The sequence below is a fragment of the Trematomus bernacchii genome, unplaced genomic scaffold, assembly GCF_902827165.1.
Source record: "Trematomus bernacchii unplaced genomic scaffold, fTreBer1.1, whole genome shotgun sequence".
Classification (NCBI taxonomy): Eukaryota; Metazoa; Chordata; class Actinopteri; order Perciformes; family Nototheniidae; genus Trematomus; species Trematomus bernacchii.
The window spans coordinates 3,002,187-3,026,735 of record NW_022987771.1 but is presented as its reverse complement, the minus strand read 5'-3'; the positions used below and the strand labels follow the sequence as shown (position 1 = coordinate 3,026,735).

At 41.9% G+C, this 24,549-nt stretch overlaps 1 protein-coding gene across 1 annotated transcript in view; it reads right to left on the bottom strand.

Annotated features, from left to right (window-relative positions):
* The window catches only part of adgrv1 (adhesion G protein-coupled receptor V1), a 142,221-nt gene extending 117,898 nt beyond the window's left edge, over positions 1–24,323 (bottom strand). Inside the window, 20 exon segments of the mRNA XM_034148508.1 lie at positions 2,542–3,276; positions 4,044–4,267; positions 4,390–4,516; positions 6,426–6,686; positions 6,807–6,930; positions 7,017–7,180; positions 7,640–7,820; positions 8,202–8,387; positions 8,843–8,969; positions 11,186–11,409; positions 11,627–11,803; positions 12,282–12,608; positions 14,590–14,860; positions 14,963–15,300; positions 15,742–15,972; positions 17,278–17,391; positions 17,602–17,706; positions 19,048–19,143; positions 23,240–23,389; positions 24,138–24,323. Coding sequence (XP_034004399.1) covers positions 2,542–3,276; positions 4,044–4,267; positions 4,390–4,516; positions 6,426–6,686; positions 6,807–6,930; positions 7,017–7,180; positions 7,640–7,820; positions 8,202–8,387; positions 8,843–8,969; positions 11,186–11,409; positions 11,627–11,803; positions 12,282–12,608; positions 14,590–14,860; positions 14,963–15,300; positions 15,742–15,972; positions 17,278–17,391; positions 17,602–17,706; positions 19,048–19,143; positions 23,240–23,389; positions 24,138–24,323 — 4,348 coding nt within the window.
* Positions 24,324–24,549: the final 226 nt, after the last annotated feature.

Genomic DNA, 24,549 nt, shown 5'->3' with positions numbered 1-24,549 from the left:
TCCTGTCTGCTGCTCTCACATTCCAGCATTATGTCTTACGGGAACCAATCTTTATTTTGTTCCCACTCTATCCCAGCTGCAAAGACGGCCTTACAAATGATTCTGGAAGAGAGAGAACCATTTGATGATGATGTAGAGGAAGAGGAAGAGGTTTCAGAATGTGAGGATCATATTTCTGAGAAGTCTGAGTCTGACAGACTTTGAAGATGTTAAATATTAACCATGCTGTCTATATTGCTTGTAATTGGGATGAAGTAAACATCTGTTGAGTATTTTAACATAAAATAGTTTGATGTGTTGAATTGAAGCCCAAAAAGGCAGCGTGACCACCTGACCCACGAACACTGGCTGAGTAACAAAAATATGAACACCACACAAGCGGCTGAGTGTAGGTTCAATGTACACTTATGTGCGATTTACACTTTTTATTTACAATTATTTAACATTACCGTCTTCTTCAATACTTTTATGTATTGAATAACTTTTGAAAATACCGCTTCTCATATTTTTACCTTGGTTTCTTTATTTGTTGCAATTTACTTACTTATATTTTTTGTAACGTGCACTTGCATCATTATCTAATATGCAAGCATTGCAATTTGGCCTTTAATCTGCACTGATTCTGATGTGTTGTTACTGTATCATCTTTTAAAGGTGGGGTAGGTAATTTTGGAGAAACCGGCTCGATATCGCTAAAATTTGAAAATACACAGCCGGAGAAAATCTGCCACTTCCTTACAGAGCCCCTCCTCCAACACACACGAACGCGCACATGACCAATGAGGGCACGAGATAAGTTTGTGCCCCGATGGAAGGCTGACAGGCAGGTAGGCCATCCAGTTATTTTAGCCGGGCCGGCTTAAATGATTGGTCGTGCTTTTTACAGTACTACGGCTTCCACAGATGACATGTTGTTATGGATTTTTTGTCAAAGCACTTAAGATATTCATTGCTATCGGGATGTTAAGAGCATTCCATGGAATATAACAAAAAGTGTATCTTGAGCCGGTTTCTCAAACTTACCTACCCCACCTTTAACTGTTAAAAATATGAGTCATTAAATATGTCATATTATAGTGTTATCAATGTTAATGGTGGATCACATGTGGTTGCTATGTATTGGGACCACAAACAGAATCTTGATTACGGCTGCCAAATGCCCTGCTCTGGCTCTTTCTCATTACTCATTTATATAAACGTACACCTCTGCTGCCTATCGCTGTCTTTAAGTGTACCGAATGTGACAAACGCAGGACATGTGCCACACTGAGCAAGAATAAAGCCCAAACACAAAACCAGTCCTGAGTGCGTTGAGCCACCAGTAGCAGACAATAACTCGTGACATGATTGATGATTATGTATACATCTCCTGTGATTGAAGTTAGCCAAAGAACCATCAGAATATTTCCCCTCTGGGGGATTTTGGTCCAATAGAGGCTATGACTATTGTCTCCATTAATTACAGAGAATAGAAAGAAAAGAAAATGCCGACTGATTCCCTTTAGCGGTAATAATATCCAGCAGTGCTGAGGCTAAGTGGTCACTCAAGCATAGCAGAGTCCCAGTAGTCCTGAACAATGTCTGTGTGTGTGTATGTGTGTGTGTGTGTGTGTGTGGTGTGTGTGTGTGTGTGTGTGTGTGTGTGTGTGTGTGTGTGTGTGTGTGTGTGTGTGTGTGTGTGTGTGTGTGTGTGTGTGTGTGAGGCCATGCATTATATCTGAAAGACGTTAAGACTTGACATTCCATATGTGAACAAAGGGAGAGAAGCTTGAAGTTCTCTGCCTAGATAGTCACACACACACGCTTGCTCACACACACACACACACACACACACACACACACACACACACACACACACACACACACACAGGACATAATAAATAATGGCCTGTCATATTTTGACATGAAAAGTGTTTTGCCTTCTAGGTGACATTAAGAGTGTTAATACTAACACTGCAATAATTAAAAAATACTTATTTAATCTTCCCCAACAAATTGATAACATGTAATGTTCCAATTCATTTTAACAGTACATGCATCATCATTTGTTATGGGTGGGTTGTTTTGGGCCACCAGTGTGCAAACTGAAGTGACAGTGTTGAATGGGGGAGACAGAGGTGATGACATGTGGTCTCCTGCACAGTCTATACGTGAGCTATTCAGCAACCCTGATATATATGTTTTACATTTAAAGCAACATGATAAAACTAACATTCTAGAAAGTCATGAAAACAGATGCTAAAAATAAATGGTGCCATCAGATAGGAGGTGAAGACACAAGCTGTTTTGTGGGACGGGATATTTCTAACACATCTCTTAGTGGTTGACCAATAAAAGCAGACTGGGCTCTGGTTTCAGACAGAGGGTGAAAAGGAGGCTGCAGCAAAGGCAGTATGAGAAAAAGAGCTTTTTGAACATTAAAGCATGGACATATGTCACAGAGACACACAATACAAATATAAACCTGACAATGAGCATCACATGTCCTCTTTAATGGACTACAAAGTACTCTGAATCTGAATATCTAATGCAACAGCTCACCATCAGTGATGCCCTCTCCTTTGATGCTCCTCAGTCCTCCAGGAATAGGGACCCCATCCAGGAAGAACTCAATAATCCCATCATCTACAGTAACGATCACATGTAACCAGGCATTACTCTCCAGATATTTCTCAGCACTGGCCCGGGCCACCTGGGGACTGTTTGATCCGATCACTGTGTAATACAGCATCACCGTGACGTGAGACTCATTGATGTGGACCTTTACTCCGTAATACAAGGTCCCATTCCTGTTTCCTTTGCTGACGATGAAGCCGTCAGTGTCTGGTTCGGGCACTAGCCAGGCAGAGAAGGTGAAGTTTCCGACAGCAGCAGGCCCGTCTTCAGAGGAGACGGTCCCGTAAGCTCCGGGAAGGCCAGAGAAAAACCACGTGTCTGTGGCTGAGTGGTGTCGCCTGGCATGAGGCCGGAGCTCCACCTCGTCTGGGAAGGAGGCGAGCAGGAGCAGGTCATCCATCAGGGGAAGGCCCTCTGGGAAGCGGCCAGAAACAATCTCCCAGGAAACCCGTACATCGCCAAAAGTACCCTGCTGTCGGAGGATGGTGAAGGAAGTGACGTCAGTCATGTCGTCCTCTGAGAGTACATCTTCGGCTACTTCTTGGTCCAGGTTGCTGTCAGAGATGGCAAACACACCGAAGGGGTCGTCATTGTAAGGGATGAGAACCGAGGCATTCAGGGAAATCTCTGCTAGTCGTCCACCTTCCCCCGGGTAACCACCTTTAAGAAATGATAGACAACAGTTGAAGAATTAAAATCAAGAAAAAATATTTCTATGAAATGAACCATTCTTGCACGGTCCGTCCACACAGCAGCGTTAAAAAATCTTCCAACGCTTCTGCCCATTCACTTTGAATGGGGTGACGTCACTTTGCCTCACTTTTCGTCGAACTGCATTGTGGGAAGCAGAGCGGAGATTTTCAGGATTTTCAGGATTCAAAGTTGAGCAATGTTCAACTTTTGAAGCTGAGGTGGAAGCGTCAGCCAATCAAATCCCGTTTATGCAAATCGGACAGTTCAAGCGCTAGCCAATCAAACCGCGTGTATGCTGGGAGAGACATACCGCAGGTCATTTCCTCATATTCCAAAAAATGGAGGAGAAATTAATTATAGCGCTAGGGAATCACCCGGTGCTTTATGACCAGTCCCTATTTACCTACCGGGATACAAACCAGGCATGGAGGGAGGTGGCAGAGACAGTGGTAGGTTTTCGCCTGTTTGGGGAGTTTATATCCAGTTTACTTCGGGCTTTTTTGCTTCGTATGTCGGGGGCGGGAGATTCATGTGATTGGTTGTTGGTCGCGTTACTCAAAATCCCCAAGCTTCAGATACGCCCACCTCCAAGATTTTTTTAACGCTGCTGTGTGGACGCTCCGTAAACGTATTGACAGTTATTTTCTATGGTAGTTGCAACTTTTCTTTTGCGAAGAATTTATTTATATTATCAGTTAAGTCTGACAAAAAAGTAACTTTTATCTTGATCTCACCTGAGATATTAACGAGCCTGAGGACGAAGAACTCGTTGAACTCTGGGAGCTTATCAGAGATGGCCTCCAGGACTATAGGCTTGGTCTCTTCTCCTGTGGTGAAGGTGATGGAGCCAGATGTGTTGGTAAACTCCTGGTTTTCCTCCAGAGGAGTCACTGAGTCATTGGCAAACAGCTGCCAGAAGACTGTAACGTTACCAAAATGTCCTCTTGCACGAAGCACACTGGGAGGAAAGAGTAATGATTTCAGATAAAGAATACAGGGTCTGTTCAAAACATAGAGACAACTTAACTCTTCAAGAAATGTGTAAAAGAAGCATAGATACTGTAAAGGCCTGTTCCTTACTTAAAGTTATTGGTCTTGCCCTCTTCGACGGGTTTCTCCGTGGCTTCCAGGGAGAAAATCCCATTGGCGTCGTCATTGGCTTCAATCACCACAGTAGCTGTGTCTGCTCCATACACAACAGCATCACCTGTGGACACAATCATATGATCGGGTCAGATAAAGACCTACATGCTGATGTAATGTGAGTTTCTTCGAGTCTGTTTTACGAGATGTAAACGCTTTATATATGAAGAAATACAGACAGATTGCATTCCCATAGCTGCATAACCTCTCACAAGCAAATGCTGGACCATACCATGCAAATCTTCTCCAAATTAAACAAAGTTTGATTGACCTCTAACATGAGGGTTATTGACTTTTAACACAATCCCTTATAAAGCACCATCGCCTGGCGTAAGCTAACGCTAACTCAACTCTACTCCGTGTCACTCAGCAGACAGAGAGAGGCCGGCAGAGTCTTTGTGTCTTAGAAAGTCTGGAGTCTAGTAATTAAGGTCCTGTTGGGGCCCACTGCTCTTTCATTCCCATCCCTGACACACAATACTGGGATTAGGAGCACCAGTGCTACCACAGACAATGCTAAATGACCTCTCTGTACATAAACAACTAGCATTAGGACGGGAGGATAAACAGAGTTGAAGGGGAGAAGTTGTTCTGAGATGATTGCATGGTTTTCTCCTATAAAGCACATACAAAAAGAAACTGACTTCGAGCTGTTGTAATCCTTGGACGCCATATAGATATGTATTTTTTGGGCCAACATATGTATAGACATGAAACAGCCAGTATATATTCAGTGATGAGAATTACCAGAATATATCCTATCTTGTTCTAACCACTTTAAAAGAAGTGTAAAAGAGTTGAATATTGATGAAAATACTTGCACTGCAGGAATGTAAGAGTTTTTTTTTTAACAGAGCTCAATGATTTGGTAATATTAAATACCAATGAGCAACGTTATTTTACATTAACCCTCCTATTGACTTTGTTTCCCCCCCCCTTACTTTGGTGTTCGCGGTCAAATTTGACCGGTCCTGTTTTAACTGCTATTACATTAACACAAAAACCATTAATCATCACCAAATTTCATTTAACAGCCTTTCAAACTGTAACTATTGTATCAGACTACTGGTATACATGAAACACTGCAGTAAATATACAAAGAATAGACACTGAACATGTATTGCGTGTGCCAGGTGTGAGCCATGTGGGGGGATGGGCACATAAGAGCGGGAAATGTGTCAAATTGTTCTGTGTGTGTTTGTGTGTGTGTTTGTGTGAGTGCCAGGTGTGATTCACATGGGGGGATTGGGCACATAAGGGGGGGGACACATCTAGAGTATGTGTGTGTGTTTATGTGTGTGTTTTATCTGATCCGGATGGTTACTAATTCCTTTTCTTTATGGCGGTCATTTTTTGACCGGGAACACCATGGGTGTTTCAAAGTTGACTAAATCATCCAAAATTCAATGAAAGTGGTGATCAGCAATTTGATATGTTCTAATGTCTGTGAAGGATATCATAAAGCCTTAATGCAATCAAATGTAAAACAAAAAAGTTATGATTGATGAAAGTAGTAAATCGGTCAGATTTGACCCGAAGACAACAGGAGGGTTAAATGATATGGAGATTTCAAAGCAACATAGCCTGGCTTCTCTTCTGTGGACATGCACAGTTATATCAAGACAGGAGGAGAAACAGGGGAGAAAGGGAGAAGTTGTTTATAGATTTCAAATGTGTTGTCAAGGGACCAACGTAAATGAAGGTAGGACACTGCCACCATTTTTTTTGACATGCTTCACAGAAGATAAACTTTTTTGTGCAAACCACTTGTTTATATGTACATATCATATTCTATTTACATGTATATTGACTTTTTGCACTACTTTTTATTTAGTATCTTAGTATTTTATTATATATGTTGGATTGTTGAAGGAGCTCAAGTCATAAGATTTTCATTTCCATTTCTACACTGTAGCTTTGTGCATATGACAATAAAACCTTTGAATTTGAATTAATAATGAGCCCGCACTCACCCGTAGCATTGTAGAGAACGATGTAAAAGGGTTCATCAGTCTCCGGTGTGTCGTCATCTTCCACGGCCACAGAGACGTTCTTCATCCACTCCCCCTCCTCATACACCAGCAGCGTGCCATTACCCAACAAGGTGAGGTCACCTGGAGACGCATCTCCGTACTCCACACGGTACATCACCGTGGCAACAAAGTCTGCCCGCCCTGCCCTGAGAACAGTGAAGTTGGCCACGCCCCCTTCGCGAAGATGCACGACCACAGGTTCTGAGGAGAGGACGAGGCATGGGAAGAAAGACAGGGAGACGAAAAAGGAGTCACGACTGTAGCTATAATATATCAGAATATTATCACCTTCGTAAACTGTATCCATAAAAGAACACTTACCAGAGAAGTAAATGGGGTCATCATTCTTATTAATCTGTAAGCTGGCAGTGAGTATGTTTCCCAGTCTTGCACCACCTGTAGCATTTAACACTGTGATGGTGAAATTCTCCATGTCCTCTGGGATCTGGAATAAACAAAGTATGAAAATGACTGTGGGCATCTAACTCCAATTTGGATTGTATGCATTTTTTTATTTAGTGATCATTTTACCTCATCAGGGACAGAGAAGAGAGTGAGGTTTTTGAGGAACTCCCCCTCCATGAAGGTGATGTCTCCCTGGATTGGGCTCACGTCTCCGGACCAAGCTGGCTCCAAGACCCAGGACACCGACACCTCTCCAAAGTGACCCCTGTTCCTCACCACAGGGTACACCGCTGGAGGAGAATCAGAAGAAACAAAGATGTATTTATATTTTCAAACACTTTACAGTCAATAACTCTTTTGTACGCATTTTTATTTGTATTTTGTACCACCTGTCAAGGCTTTTATTTTAAGTTAGAGCACAATAATAATGTGGTTTTCTGCAAATATTGGGGATACATTCAGTTAAGGCTGAGTGAAGTGTTTTTGCTTCTTAATATTCTCAGGACCAGATCAATAATTGGACTGCATCATCCAATCAGTGGGGGTGTACAAGTTGACTGAATAACTATTTGTTCTGCTTTAATTATCTATTACAATAACATAATTAGTTGTAAACACAAACTTAAATCATGTCTATCTCATCCCCCATGCAGAAACATTTTATGCGTTTCACTTCAATAAGGTCCGTTTTAAGTGTCAATGAGATAGTGCTTGTCATTATTATCTGAAGGATTGCTACTCTAAAGTACCTCGGTGAGTCTCGTCCCCTTTGCTCTCATTGATGGCCACCGTTAGTCCTGATTGGATGAACTCAATGACCCCAAAGGGGTCGTCATTCCTCCGCACTGTGATGTTGACCTCCCGCCGGTTGCCTAGGCGACTGGGTGGAGTGCTGTGGCTACTCAGCACCACAGAGAAAGTCTCGTCCAGCTGTATGCACACACACACACACACACACACACACACACACACACACACACACACACACACACACACACACACACACACACACACACACACACACACACACACACACACACACACACACACACACACACACACACACACACACACACACACACACACACACAAGGTTTAATGGAGAAAACACAGGTTTAAGATACACTTTAGTTATCGCTGTAGGGAAATGTAGGTCATAGCAGCAGACTATGAATACTAATCCACTATAAGACCATTTTTTCACTATCTTTAAATAATATTGACCACTTTTAGACTTCAAGGACCGAGTTTAGTAAGAAAAAGAAAGTTGATAAATGTGAGAGGTCATTATTGAATCGACCATATCCCTACCTCAGGCACCCCATCAGGCCTCGCCACCAGCGCCACCACCACCTCTCTCTCTCCGGGTTTGAACTCCAGGATGCCCGTGGCGCCGTAGAACTCCGTGTTGTCTGAAGGCATGACGGCGTATCGCACCAGCTGTTTCAGCAGCTGGCCCTGGGCTCTGACCACGTGCAGCTCCACCGCCTCACCCTCCTAGGTACGTTTACAGATGTGACCAGAAGACAGAGACAAGGGACACAATTATATGATATGGATTAGATGTAATACACCTCACAGTAGCTGTTGTTATTGTCATTGCACAGAGAACAAGTAATGGGACAGCAAAATGCAGTTAGCATCTAACCAGAGGTGCAAAGAAAACCTAAAGTCAATAGATCATGAACAGTATTTTTGCGTATACACACTATAAACAGTAGTATAAATCTAGAATACATTTAAGAGCTGGTAGAAATAAAGACATTATAATATATACACTCTAGATTGAATGAAATGAATCACTATAGACCGTTACTGACACTTTTATAATTAATAATGTGAAAAATATGAGTACGCTTTACAAGCTAAAGCTGTGTGGACAGTTTTATATATTACATTTATATAGTCAGATATTTAAATTACAAAATATAGATTACATCTTTTAGACTCACATTAATAAACCACGGGCCTCTGGACAGTGAGGAGAACTCAAAGACCCCCCCCGGGTCGTCGTTCTCCACGATGACAATCTCTCTGCTTGTGAAGCCAGCCTTCAGGATCTGATTCTCAACATTACTCCTATAACACACACACACACACACACACACACACACACACACACACACACACACACACACACACACACACACACACACACACACACACACACACACACACACACACACACACACACACACACACACACACACACACACACACACACACACACACACACACACACACACACACACATGCATAAACAGCATGACATCATAATAGTGTTAAAGTTGTGAGAAAATAGAGAAAGAAAACTCATATCTTTGACACAAGGTGTGTGTCGTTTGTTCACACAGCTAGAAAACTCAACTAGAGAACCATTGGGAACGTTCCTACCAACACTATCTTTCCAAAATAGCACAATAGCAATGTTTAACTGTTACTGTGTTAGAGTGAAGGTCAAACATCCCAGAAAAGGTGCATAAGTTCATTTCTAGTGTTTAACCACAGACAATGGTGAAGTATGTCTCTGACGTCGGTACCTACATTGTGCAGACATGAACCATTTTTGGCCTGTGTTTTCTGTTGTGGTTTGAACTTCTGAAACTTCAATATTTATGAAATGAGGTTAAACTAAGCTCTTTAACTTCAATCAGTGTAATTCATTCCTTACATTGTGTGATGCTTATTCATTATTGGCCCCATGTGTAGAGGTCCTGCTGTTTAAACCACTTTTAATAACAATGTCAATCTACGCCGGGCCTGCCTCTGTATTGCTCGATGGCGGTGTGTGCATGTGTGTGTGTGTGTATGTTGAGAAAATTGAAGCCAAGTAAGCATCACATAACGGGTAAATAAGAGACAAAGACATGACAGAATGCAGCACTCCAAACAAACGCTCACAGCCAAGGCGCTGCATGCATACAAACACTGACACTGTCTTTAAAGCGCTGCACAATCAGGCCTGGTTCAATTAGAGCGGAACACATAAAGAAGATGCTCTATTTACTCCCAACAACCACTCTCTTTTGGGTTCCCTTTTTTCACACCATCACTAAACCCCCCCCCCCCCCCCCCCCCCCCCACCCTAAACCCAGAGCCCCTCATCCCCACGTCAACCAAAGGGCCCAGAAATCCTGAAGTGGGCCCTTCTCTGAAAAACAAAGTCTTGATTCACGCCACACAAAAGGCCCAGGTTCATTCCACTCTCTACTTACCCGAAGTACACTATAAAGCGTGCAGTCTCCACCCTGCGGGGGAGGAGTGGGAGGGAGAGAGAGCTGCCGTTCTCATCAGAGCAACAGATGAACCCCCCCCCCCCCAAACCACAAACACACACATATCTACAGAAAACCAACGCAGAGATGGGATGAGATAGCACCCACACATCCTTCCCATGCAGTTGGCTCTTAAACTTAAATGATACCAGCTGCCAAACATTATTGTATTACAATTAATATTATAAAGCAGGAGGGTCTAATAATTAATGAACAAAATAAACAAGTATTATTGTGCTTAAAGATTACTTTTGTCTTGATTCATTTTTAAGTTTCTTGTTTTATTTAAAATGTCTTCTGTCTGTACTTCCTGTGTTTTCCTGTTTGATTTATTGTCTGTCTCGGCCTTATTCGTTTCCATGCTTTAAAGGTGGGGTAGGTAAGTTTGAGAAACTGGCTCGAGATACACTTTTTGTTATATTCCATGGAATGCTCTTAACATCCTGATAGCAATGAATATCTTAAGTGCTTTGACAAAAAATCCATAAAAAAATGTCATCTGTGGAAGCTGTAGTACTGTAAAAAGCACGACCAATCATTTTAGCCGGAACCAGCTAAAATAACTGGATGGCCTACCTGCCTGTCAGCCTTCCATCTGTGCACAAACTTATCTCGTGCCCTCATTGGTCATGTGCGCGTTCGTGTGTGTTGGAGGAGGGGCTCTGTAAGGAAGTGGCAGATTTTTTCCGGCTGTGTATTTTCAAATGATAGCGATCTCGAGCTGGTTTCTCCAAAATTACCTACCCCACCTTTAATGTTCAAAAAAGTATTTTTTTATATAAACACCGATATATCACACTACTGGAACCCCAGAAAGCATTAAAGGGCCATTTAAATCCTGTTTATTTGTTTTGTCGTATCCTTGTATTTCTTTGTTTGTCGTACATCGGAAAACTTCTCTGTTTGGCCTGGTTTTCTTAAAATTAAAGCAATTTTCTGTGGTAAGTTAATGCCTCCTACATTTGGGTCCACCCTGCTCCACTTTCTATGACAACTTTTCCTGGAGTTTTGTATCCCTACCTGTCCAGAGTGAGCAGTAAGGTCTCATTGACTTCTGGGATGTTGTCGGCCATGATGGTGAAGTTGATGGAGGCATCGCTCTGCCCGGAGAGGAAGACCACAGAGCCGCTCAGAGGCTCCAGGTCTTTCACAGTTATATCCGCACGATTGTCTCCGATTGGTTGAAGACTCCAGAAGACTTCAGCCTGACCGTCTGTCCCGTCACGACGCAGGGGAAGGCTTACCTGCAGCACCAAAGACATAGTCACCAAAGATATCATGGGAAAGGTTTTTACCAAATGATACCGATGTAGATCCCCAACAATTAAACTATACTATGTACCAAATGTAACACCGTAAAGTTAAATCAAATCATCTTACAATTTAGTCATATGCAGTTTTAGGGTTAGGTTTATGGAAAGTCATAAGAGCCATGTCAACTGATAGAGGGTCATATCTTACTGTGCTGGTATTGCTGTCCTCTGGTTCATAGACCACCACTGTGGTGTTACTTGTAAAGCCGATTTCCCCGTTAGCGATGTCAGGGGTGACAGTCAACGTCAGGTTTAGAGGTCCCCCAAACCTCGGGCTGTTTGAGTGAATCATAGGTCTGATATCAACCAGCTCCACAGTATTCAACTAGGAGAAACAGATGAAGAAACTCAATTATTAAAAGGCTCACATCGGTAGCATGTCCCTGTAATAAATCAAAATGTAGCTACTTCTTAACCAAGGTCATTTATGTCCTATCGCTTTTAAATACGTCGTTTTTGTTACATTCACATAGGTGTGTGTAAAGGGGTTTGACTGACAGTTTGTGATGTTATTATGGTTCAGAATGTGAAGGAGGCTTTTCTTGTGCTTGCTTGAGGAGCTAGGTGGTGTTGTTGCTTTGGACAGTCGGGCAAATCCCATAGCAACATGCCAGATTGAAGTGCCAGTGTCAAACCATTCACACATGCAAATGAGGCACTTAAAGCTTGGATGGCACTGATTTAGCCATTAAGTGGAAACACAAACATAAAGAGCACATCTTTGCCTGGTTTACAATAATAAATGATGTCATTAAAAGAGAAAATAAAGATATATAAGGCAATATTTCATCCAGTATTGTTACCTGTATGAGGAAATGAGCTCCATTCTGCAGAAAGGCATCGTTCCTGATCGGCAGTATGACGTGCACCATCCGTTCGAGTGAAAACAGGACGTTAACATTTTTGCTAACATTTAGAACCCGGTCCCGGGATAGTGCTGGGTCTATCGGGCCTGCAGGGATGTAGAGGGCGGTGAGGGTCAAAGACACATTACCCAGTGTACCACCGTCTCGCAGGAAGTGAAGCGACAGGAAGCGGCCCTCAGGTTGGCTCTGGATGCTTTGCTCTTTGGCCGGGTCGAACCGAAAGAGCCCGTAGACATCGTCACTGTCCTGGATGTAGAACACCATCTGTTGGGCAGGGCGGAGGAAAATCAGATCAAAGAGTGGAAAGGAAAACAAAGAATTGGCAAAAGAAAAAAGAAATAGGCATATCATGTTACATTCAAACTGAGAGAATGAATAAAAACACATTGTCAGTCTCTTGAACTTAACCTTGCCACTTATTGAAGTTGAAGAAAAAGATGAACCTTTATTGATCCCCTGCTTTTTTCCCCCTGTTTTGAATTTACACAGAACAGTACGAATACACACATGCATCGGAATACAGGTATGCAAAGCTGGAGTTTCTGTGGCTTGCTCAAGGGCACCTCGGCAGTGCCCAGGAGGTGACTCGGCACTTCTCTAGCTACGAGTCCACACACCGTATTTATTTGGTCGGATTAGGACTTGAACCAAGTCCCTACTGACTGAGCCACTGCCTCAAATTGTCCCTCTTGTTTGCCTGACATTTCCACCCAACAACATCTCCATCAAATGCATGCTAGGATTGAAGCCACAAAAACAAGTTCATGTTTAAATTGAGCAAAAAATAGCTTCACTTCACAAGTTCTCCGTAGCTGCACTGCAGTGAGGAGGAAGGTGATATATATTTAGGGTGTCAGGGGATAATTGCCATGAAGCCCACATTTACCATCAATTACTCTGGAGGATGTTGTTGTGCATCCTGTTGTTGTGTAACCAAGACTGTATCAGCAAAAGAAGAAAGTAGAGGTGAGGAACAGAGAGAGGAAAGAAAATAAGTGAGACTTAACGTAGTAAAAATAAAGAGCCCTGAGCTAACTTTAGAGAAGCATCCTCTTTAATTAACTCTGCTAAGATGGATAGAGTCGTTTTTATGAGCATTTAAACTCAGGCTCATTCATTCCCCTGCAGCCTACACTTGGCTTTGCCTGGCGTGCTAACAATAGCCGATTTACAGCTCAGTGTAATGTCAGTTAAATATCTTAGAGTTAATTTCAATTTACACTGATTAACTTGTCCCTCTGTTAAAATGGTTTATGTGTTCCTCAAGGTATTTTCTGCTGAGTCAACTCTTTGTGCACAGGTGGTAAACAGACCCCACAACTTCACCACGTGAGGTGGTGATCTGGTGTGTGTTTGCATGTGACTGATGCAAAGTTTGTGCACGTCTCGTCTCATGCCTTCAATATAAACACGGCTTAGATCTGCCCACTGCTTTAACACATGGCCAAGAAGAGGCTTGGACAAAGATGGGAGCTATAAAAAAACCTGTCGCCACTTTGCCCACGCTTTCTAAAAAAGAACACACACACACACAGACAGACACCACACACACACACACACACACAGACACCACACACACACACACACACACACACACAGACACCACACACACACACAGAGGGCCTGCTGTTTCCGCTTTGTTTTGATTCAGCCACATGAAGGGAACACCCACAGAGCAAAGTGACACACTATAAGAGTTTGACTTTTGAAGAATGTGCCAAGTTTGCCACTGTACTTACAGTAGGTCACACACAAGCATTCACACATGCACAACATATGGAGGATGTGTTCGGGAACAAGTGCAGCTTTATGTTGCTCCCTGTTACAAAATCATTATAGTAACACAATAAATAAACTAAATTCATGTGACGGGGTTCGTTTTATCAGGATACAAAAAAAGGTAACTTTTCTCCATTAAAGTCACATTAGAAAAATCAGATTACTGGTTCAGGGTTACACATTAATACGCTTATTTTTATACAGTAGAAAAGAGTATACAGAGTACATACGAGCATGAGCTGTTTCTTGTAAAAAGAGGACACAAAGAGCAATATTTTTGATAAAAACTATCTTGGTTTCTTCTTTTCTTACATTGTTCTGTTGAACATTGAGTTTGAATCCGACACAGGTCATCCCATCTGTCTCCCCCTTTCAGCTCTGTCTCTCAAATAAAAGCACTGGTGACTCACTGTCTTCATTGAAGAGACAGAGGAATTGGCATATCAAAGATCTCCTCAACACTGACCTCCATTGGTTCGTCGACTTCCACATTTCCTGTTGTAGTGTTGCGCAGCAGCTTGAGGAGGAAAGCCTCTGCTTCTTCAGGCAGATCATCTCCCTCAATGTCGAGAGGAATCACAGCCGTCACCTGGCCGGCAGCGAACCTCACCGTCCCCGCTGCAGGCGTCAAATCATCTGAAACTGGGGAGGGGTCGCTGGAGTTTCTAGAGATGGACCAGTTTGCAGACACGGCCCCATAGCTGCCTCCATTTCTAACAATAATGATCCCTTCAAATCTAGAGGGAATGATAGAAGATGGTTAAAGATGTAACAATCTTGGATGTTGTTTCAATATGATACAACACGAGTAAGACACATTTCATTTGTAAGGTATCCACCTCTGTGTCAGGTCTTCATTGATGGTGATTGGCTGAATGGCTGCGCTGCTGCTGATTGACAGGACACCGTTAGGCTTGTCATTGGGCTCGATGGTCACTAGCACAGCATTGGGTGAAACCAGCACAGCGTCTCCTCTGATGCTTTCTTCCAGCAGCACCAGATGGAAGGACTCTGCGATTTCTGGCACGGCGTCATCAGTGATTTTGAACAGCAGGCTGGCAGTGTAGACAAACGGGGGGAATGTCACCGTTCTGACGGGCTGCAGGTCGAGGAAATCCACATCTGGTGACGCGCTGCCCTGTCCTCCACCGCTCACCACCATGTAATCCACAGAGACCTGAAGACAGAATAGTCCAAATTATTCAAAGTCAAGGTCAACTTGATTGTCAACCTTTCAGTTTGTGTGTACAGACAGAGAGATCAAAATACCGTTTCCCACAATCCCGGATTACAAAAACAAATATATATAAAAATATGTATGCAAATATGTATATACCTATACTGTATATACACAATCAAAGACACATTTATATATATCCACACATTAAGACCTAAATAGATATGATATACATATGGTAAGTTGTATACTAATGCTGCATAAAAAAACAAAATGGAGTAGTGCGATACTTATCACAGTAAGGCAACATATGGGAAACTGTAATTATGAAAATAAAAATAATTGCAATTAGTCATTTTCTTCCAAATTCTGCAGCCTCATTGTATACTTTTTGAGTTCAATCAAAAAGGCAAATGAATACACATATTGAGAGAAAGGAACCTCGGTGTCATCGGAGCCAATGAATGGTCCGTCCTCAGTCAGCCGCCCGCGGGTCACATTGAGGGCGATGACTCCAGCGGACTCTTGCACTGCCATGACAGAGTGGGAGAATCTCAGCGGGCTGTCGTTACGCCGGATCCTCAGCTGGACGCTGCTGGCGTTGGGCCTGAGGAGAGCTCCACCTGCCACGCCTGTCAGCCTGACTGAAAACACTTCATCATCCTCTGGGATCTGGCCGATACAAAAAAGAAAAGCATTCACATACAATTGAACATTATATGCAAATGTTTCAAAGCTCTGAATAACTCTGAATTTTCCTCTTTAGTACAGCGTACAGTTAGGACTGGTTTTAAACTCCCTTTTAAACATCCTCATTCATTTTATGGAATTTTAATTATTGTATTCTAAGCGTATTTGTGTCATTGTGTTTTGTACCCATTCATTGGTATTTTCACATTTATCTTGTCATTTTACTATATTCTCAGATATGTTTGTTGTTTTTACATTATCATTCATGTTTGTTGATTTGTGAAGCCCTCTAACAGCGCGTTTCCACTACACGGCCTCGCTCGGCCTCGCTCGGTATGGCTAGGCCTCGTTAGGACTGGCTCACTTTATGGCGCATTTCCATTACAGTTTAGGAACTGGGGTAGTAACTATAGTAACGCAGTGTAGGCGGAGCCGTGACGTCATCTTCAATGAGAACCCCAGAAAAACAACACAGCCGTTAGCTGTTAGCACTCAGAGCTCACAGCTCCTCATATATGTTCAGAAACTAGACAAAAGTTAAACAAGTACAAACCACAGACTGCCTGTGTCATGGCGAATACAGTCGCTGCTTTATTTATGTCTGTATAGGCCGTTGTTGTGAGTGTGGACGGTCGGAGCATATACTGCGTTAGCTTAGCCAATCTCCATCTAGAAAACACGCATTTTAAAAGGTTTTTCGCCTGCCGTCTGTCTGCAGACTTGTCAAAGCATTAATTCATGGTTTTTACTAACCGGTATCAGTATGTTGTTACTTCGGCATCATTTTGAAACGTGTATTACAATTAAATCACTGTCAAATATGTCCATCTTGTTGTAGTTGTAGCCCCCTTGCCAGCGATTCTCTCTCTAGTTTAGCATACTCAGCCCGACTCAGCCTCGTTGTCTCTGGCCCTAGACCCACGATTTTATGAGGCCAGAAAAACTGTGAATTAGGACCCGCTGGCCGGTACTAGGCCAAGTGGAGACGCAACCAAAAACGGGCCGCTGACGTCACAGCCCTCTTAAACCGTGCTCCGCGCTGTAGTGGAAACGCGCCATAAGACAAATGTGTTTTGTGATATTGGGATATATAAATACATTTGAATTGAATTGAATAAGTAAAAACTGCTTGCTCCTATTGACAATTTAACATCCATCAGGGTAATGTAGATAATGATATTTTGTAAATGCAACAATACATGTTCAAAATACATCCAATCAAAATCTCTCCTGATATATGACATATAATCATACAGTATATGGTTTAGTTTAGAGTCTGTTCAGTACCTGGTCATCCTTGATGAGGATGCTGAAGTGCACCACAGCCTGTCCCACAGGAATGGTGATGTTCCCCCTGTCTGGACTGAGGTCCTCAATGGCGGGGTTTGGACCTTCAGAGATCTGAACAGGAAGTGTGATGTTGATGTTACCACGTCAGCATTTTAATGTACTATGTGAGACCCACAATAATGTTTTACATGGACATTTAAATGTAATGTTTTGTATAAGTACTTTTTTGTGTGTTTGATTAACCTGTTATTTTCTAATATATGGTCATGTGCAATAATCACAAGTCTATGTTCATGTACAGTCAGTGCACGGCCCTCTCACCTCATAGTTGACAGTCACAGTCCCAAATGTTCCTTTTTCTCTGATCAGGGTGAAAGGCACATAATGGCTCCTTCCTCTTGGTTCATCGACTACAACCTCTTCAGTCTGAGATGAAGAGGGGGGGGACAGAGAAACAGACAAAACCAATAAGTCATATTTAATTAACTGTTTTGTATTCACTATAAGAATACATTCAAGTATGAAACAAAGCAACACACACAATCCTTTATAAGAGAATATTTGATTTAATTTGACTTATTTTATTTTGAGTTGTTCTAACAGTTTTTATGTTTTGTGTTCAGTGTTTTTACTTTTGTTAAATATCTAATACATTAATAAATGTATTAGATATTTAATGTGATATTGTATGTAGAACCTTGGCAGCAGTACTTACGATACACATTTTGATCAAAGCTGTATATGCAACATACAAATCTATATCCCATGGCAACAGAGAGTAAATAAAACATTAAATCTCACTAGTTTTTGAAGTCTTTATCGTGGTCTTAACATTTGAAAGTTAAATCCCCTTTTCTTTTTAAACATAATACCAGTTGTATTTTCCAAAAACCAAAGAAATTCAAGAGGAAAACAAAAGAAGTAGAAAATAAACGGCAAAAAGGAATTAATTTAGTGCTCTAACATAAACACTCCTCCCGATGCCAGGAGGCCTTTATTGATTCTGAGCAAAGCCAAATCATTATCCAGCATCCGAGACCATCTGGGGGTGGCAGGGCAAACTGTTATACCACCGCTGCCATGGAAACGCTAAAAACTTCCCCTGATAAGTGAATCCAGGGAGTTCTGTGGGTTTCATTACCCCCAGGATCCACAACCACGAGAGGGTCAATTCTCCCACAACCACTAGCATGAGTAAACCCCATAATGCAGCAGTGGTTCCAAATAACTCCACCCACAACCCTTTACTTACTACTACTTACTAACATGGTAATTACCCACAAATACAAGTGCATGGTTAGGGTGAAATTGCAGGTTAATGTGGCCAGCTAGGTCTTTATTATTGGTGACAAAATAAAAATCTGATACAGTGTCGCACACAATGACTGAAAAAAGGTTATCATTTTTTCATAGATAAATGTTTGTGTATGCTTGTAAGAAATGTTTTTTAGAGGTGTCAGAAAAACACTATATCAATTAAATGAAATTGTAAAAAATCAACATATTTATTTTATAACAATATCATATATTTAATATTTCATTGTTATTTGTATGATTGTTATTGTTATCATCATCAGTATTATTATTATTTAAGAGGCCTCCCATACTCAAATAATTATGCTAACAAATTTGCATTATTATACCATTAAATGATCTATGATGAATTGAGGATTAATTATAGTTAGAAATAAGTGATTCATTTTAAAAGATGAGACAAAAGTGAAGAAACAAATGAACACAAGATGTGTTTGGATGATGGTTTCTTACTGAGTTGAAGGCAATTATTCCAAAGGCGTTGTCGTTGGACAGGATGGTGATGGTGGCCTTGTTTGGTGTTCCCACTGTCACACCATTAGAGGAGCTCTGGAAAAGGCAATAATTCAAATGGTTAGATGAAACCAAGCCTTACAGTATGTACCTGAATGCATCTTAACCTCCCACTGACACGTGGGGTCATGTGAAAAACCAGAAGGCCAGCATTATCCGTTGTCTTTACTTAATTTCTTTGCTCCCACTGAGGGTCCCCGGTGAGAGGGCACAAAGAGTGCTGCTCTCAGCCTGCTTGATTTGTCAGGTTAGCTCACAGCGGGACGCCTCTTCAGGGCCGGTGCTCTGTGACTCGGCACTAAGACCTGAGAAACTTCACCAGGCTTAAAATCACACAGCGACTTCAGCAAGACACCATGTGAGATTTTAACTCGAGAAAAAGAACCAAAAACGTGCAAAGAGTTTCCATTTTTCTGAAGACCATTAAAAAGAAAAACCACAGCCTTGTTATTTGGTGTAACTTCCCAAGATTTCTGTCATTGAGCAACATTTTTACAAGCATCGCATGACTGAACTGTCCTTTCATTGGAGCTGAAGTGCAAAAGACATTAACCAAAACTTTAAAGGTCCCCTATTATACTTTTTTTCTTTTTCTCAGATATACAAAACATGTCTCTGAAGTGTTTGGCTCCAAACACCAAACAGATCATTGCAGCATCCCATAATCCCCTCTGTTTCAGCCCTGTTTCAAAAGTGCTGATTCTCTGTCTGTTACTTTAGATGAAAATAAGCCACGCCCCTCTGAGAGATATTTGGTAAAAAATAACACAATGGTGCTCTAGGAGGAGATTCAGGTGGTAAGGTGGGGGGGGGGGGGGGGGGGGGGGGGGGTTACCTTGGTTGGTGATTGGCTAATGGTTACACAAGCCAACAAATCATGACATCATAAAGTGGCCAAAATCTGATCAGCTCATTTTCAGACAGGTTTTTATATAAATGGATCAGGACAAAAAGTGAGAGAATCTTTTTTCCTGAAACTTTCAGAATCTCTTCACACAGAGGGGACACATGGTTATGTAGAAAAGACATGAACAAGTGGATTTTGCACAATAGGTGACCTTTAAAATCCCTTTGCAACAAACTAACATACGTGCCTAGGATAATTAGTATATGTGCTGCAATGAGACGTTTGACTAAGTGTGATAAACATACACTTTTTTTTCCTCCAGAGTCCAATTAAAGGTTCTAAGCAAAACAACTGTATGCAAGTGATTGGCAGTCTAAGGTGAAAGCAGACAAAGGAGACAACGAATAAAAAGAAAGTGCTTAGGTCTCTTGCGTTTATCCCTCTATTCAAACAGGGCTTTTCCCAGCTGTAACAGGGCTTTTCTTTAGCAGCTGAGCTGTGAGCAGTCAACTCACAGACACTGAATCCACACGCTGCCACAAAGCCAAGACACTGACCGAGCCAGGAAGCTGCTCACACACTTACCGAACCCTAACCCTAACCCATTAAAAAATCACATTCAAATAAGGAGTGATTCAAACAGACTTAAAAAGCCAGGATTGTAACACACAGGTAACTTATCATAAACTCTGCAGCCACTGATCGTATATGCTCTGACTCACTGTGTGTTTTTACCCTATGTTCCTTCACAGCGCTGGTGGGCTGCACCTGCTCTGGTCCACACCAATTCTACACTATTGTATATAGTATATATTGGGGGCAGTGGCGAGCCGTCAGGGCCCTCTAGGCCCTCTGTGAGGGCCTAAGATATTCCAAAAAATAATATTTAAAAACATTAAAAAAAAAAAAAAAATGTAAAAATATATTTTTTTAATATTATTTTTGTTATATTTTTCATTAGTTTTACCGAAAAAAAACTTGATTTAATAAAATAACATTCCAAATAAATAAATCCTTCGAATCTGCCTGTTCAGTCTCTGTTTGAATGTCAGTTATAGCGGGCCTCTCTGCGATTCACAGAGGGCCCGCTATAGTAACTGAACGAGAGAGTAATGTCAAATGACAGTACAATTGACCAATCATATCTTCCCTCTAAATGGGTGGGTTTTATTATCGCGGACTAGATGACAAGTTCCGCCCGCTGTGAAACTTTCTTGTTTCCATAGCAACAACAACTTCCTGTCAACAGCGTGAACTCGCCTTCAAAATAAAAGCATGCCAAATTACACTTAAGACATACAACTGCAACGAAAGTAACAAACACAATGCAATATCATTTTCAATTTCAAAGAACACAAATTGGGTTCACAGGTGTTGTTTTGTGTGGTAGAGGGTCGCTGTCATTGATGCGTTTTGCACCCTGGGCCGTTGTTTTGATATTCCGCTGAAGTATACGCTGTGAGTAATAACTCTTTTTTTTTCTTTTTTTCGAGGGAAGGGGTGGGGGTCAGAGGGCCTAGGTATAAAGCTCACGGCTCGCCACTGATTGGGGGTGAGTAGAGAAATCCTTGTTTTGTTTTTACGTCTGTGATTGCATTGCTACATACAGTAGTCCAAGTGTTTGTCCAAAGTTAAAACTGCGTCCCCAAATCAAAATCTGCTGAAGTATTGTAGGTCTTTTGAGAAACTCTATGAAACAAGCTACCATAATAACATATTGAGGCTGGCCAACAACGTTTTCTCTGACCCCAACCGGAGACAAAGGGTTCCACAATTTAAAGAGGAACTCTTGAAAGTAAATACAGAGTTTAATCCCAATAAATCAAATGTACATTAAAGGGTCTTTGTTGATGTTTTGATGCGAACAGATTTTAGTCCTGAACTGATTGTATTGTATCGTATCGCATCGTATATAACAATTCTTGGTCTGTCTTACTCGTAGCAAAGTTAGTATTCATATTTGAATTAAAACGAATATGGCAGGTTTAACTGTCAGAAATGATAAATGAACCCTGATCAACCCTTTATTTCTCACTTGCACTTGATGTATGACACCCCTTGTAGTGCACATCCATCCTCCAGACAGGCCTTCAGTAAACTGATAGGGTAGCATTTGGCAAAAGCTTTGTCTCCGCTGTAGTGTAAACAGAAGGGCTAAGTGGGCCTCATCTGGTCTTTCACTTTGGTAGCACGCTAAATACGGGCTTTGCGCTACTGGATTTTAACCAGATGTCACAAAAATGCAGCGTCAAATTGAAAATGTTTTGAAGAAAGTCACTCTTGCTGACAGCTGTTCCGAGTTGTTGTTGTTCGTTTTGTCGACTTAAATCGCTGATTCACATCGACCTTTGTCTTTGGTCTTTTAGTGAGGGATGAGACAGGCAGACAGCAGGACCAGCTCCCAGCTCATCAATCACACCTGACAGCTAAAGGCTACGTGAAACCATGGAGACAGTCTCTAGGTGTGAGGCATCCTGGGCTTGGATGGTGATTCAATTGACAAGAATTTACAATGTTTACCCATTAAAAAAACAAGTTCACTTTCAAAGGTCTAAATCTGTTGTATACCATAACCATAACCATAACCCTAACCCTTATGCCAACACAAATGCTAACCCTAACCCTAAATTTAAGACTGCAATGTTCTTGTTTTAAATCTTTTTTACAACAGTAACTGGACATTAAATGAAAGAGGTTTGTGCTATCAGCAGTCTCAAAATGCATGACAATATAAATGGGGTTGTAAATCCATTGATTCATTGTAACAGACTGAGCTTTCATCAACAATAGAGTGTCAATTGCAATGGTGAACACACGACATACAGAAATGAAATCCTCGGAACGGACATGCCCATTGAAGTGAATGAGGACGGTGAATAAGGGAATCACTTTAATCTTCTGTGTGGTGGGGCTGTGGCTGTCAAAGTTAGTTTCTGCTCACAAAGGTGTCTTTTAGTGGGGAACCTCAGAGGTGCACACAACATTTAGCCCCACCCAGACCAACCCTGGAGAAGCCCTTTAGGGCACACACACATCAAAGACCCTGGAGCTCAGACCCTCCCAGGCTTACTGTGGTCTTGGCCCCCACTCTCTATTGCTTAGGAGATGGGGTGAGGGTTAAAGACGGTCAGGCAGGGGCAGAATTAAAGCACTTTGTGGGAAGGAAACTTGGTGTTGCAGAGAGAAGGGAATGAGGAGGAAAGTGAGTCAATCCAAAAACCATGAAAGAAAACCCAAAGACCAAATCCAATTCAAAGACATTGCGAACAAACAATAGGTAATTACCTGTAATGTAAGGTTGAAGGTAAAGGTCTCATCGGCTTCTGGCAGGTTGTCATCTTTCACAGCAATGAAGATGGTCTTACTGGACTCAGTGGACAGCAGGAAGGCTGCCGCATTAATGGATTCAAAATCCCCTGTGTCAACTCCCTCAAGCTGGGGAAACAAGAAAAGACTCAAATTGATTAATCACTACTGAAATGAACAAAGATTCCTGCTTCTTTTGTGTATCTTTGTCGGTTTTAAGTACTTTTTGCATCCATTTGACAGTGGTAAATGAAGACAGGAAAGGCACATAACAGATGGAAAGAATGTGGCACAGTAGATAAAAAGTTGGTGTGAATTTAAGATGCAGCAGGTACATGACTTTTTCCTTTAATAGCATGCCTTGGGCTTGAGGTTTTTGACTGTTTCATCTCTTCCCAACAGCAGATAAGTACGTTTACACGTTTCTTAATAAGTTTCAATTTGATCCTCAGTTGCTCTTCTGTCTATCCCCATTAGACTTCTGGGAAGATATTACACTCTTATATCAACTACTATGGCAGCTCAGGTGTAATAATCCATGTGGCAAATCTGGTAAAGGTATCAAGAAGTAAGGAAACCCCACCAACCAGAATTCACTGCCCGGTCAGCTCTCCTTACCGGACACCAGCTGTGAGCAGCTGACACCTCATGTGGAGGTTGTAAAGCCTAAACCAACAGTGATTTCAAAACACTTTCTAGAGACAAACTCTGCTTACTGGCCGCTGTGTGCCAGAGGGAAAAAGGTCATTCGTTCTGATCTTCGCTAGACATATAAAGGTGGAGGCTCAGCAACACAGCAAGGTGGTTAAAAAGAGACAAGATAGATGACTTGACAGGTTGATGAGTTTTGTTTCACGTGAGTGCATAGATGTCCTACCAGAACCAAAGCAGTCACATTGACCGGGTCTCCCACTCTCTCCACGACCAGTCGGACCACAGCTTCCTCGCTCTCGTTGACAACAAAGTCAGTCTGGCCCAGAAACCGCAGCGTGGCCGACTCAGACGCTGTGCCAGGGACGGACAGCGCCAGAATCCAACCAGCAAGCAGGAGGACAGGGAGCATTCCTGCAGAAAGAGGGGAACCATGAGCATTTTTTTTCCACCATGGATCTGTTTTTATTTCAATTTGAATCCGTTAACATGTGCTTGCCTCTTAATCTAATATGTTAGTCTACTCATCTTGATTGTGCCATTTGTCTGCACTGTTCTCTTTGTTGTAGCATTGCACATTTCCCAGCTGTGTGACTCATGAAGGATTTATATTTCTGATATTGAAGGACAAATAGACA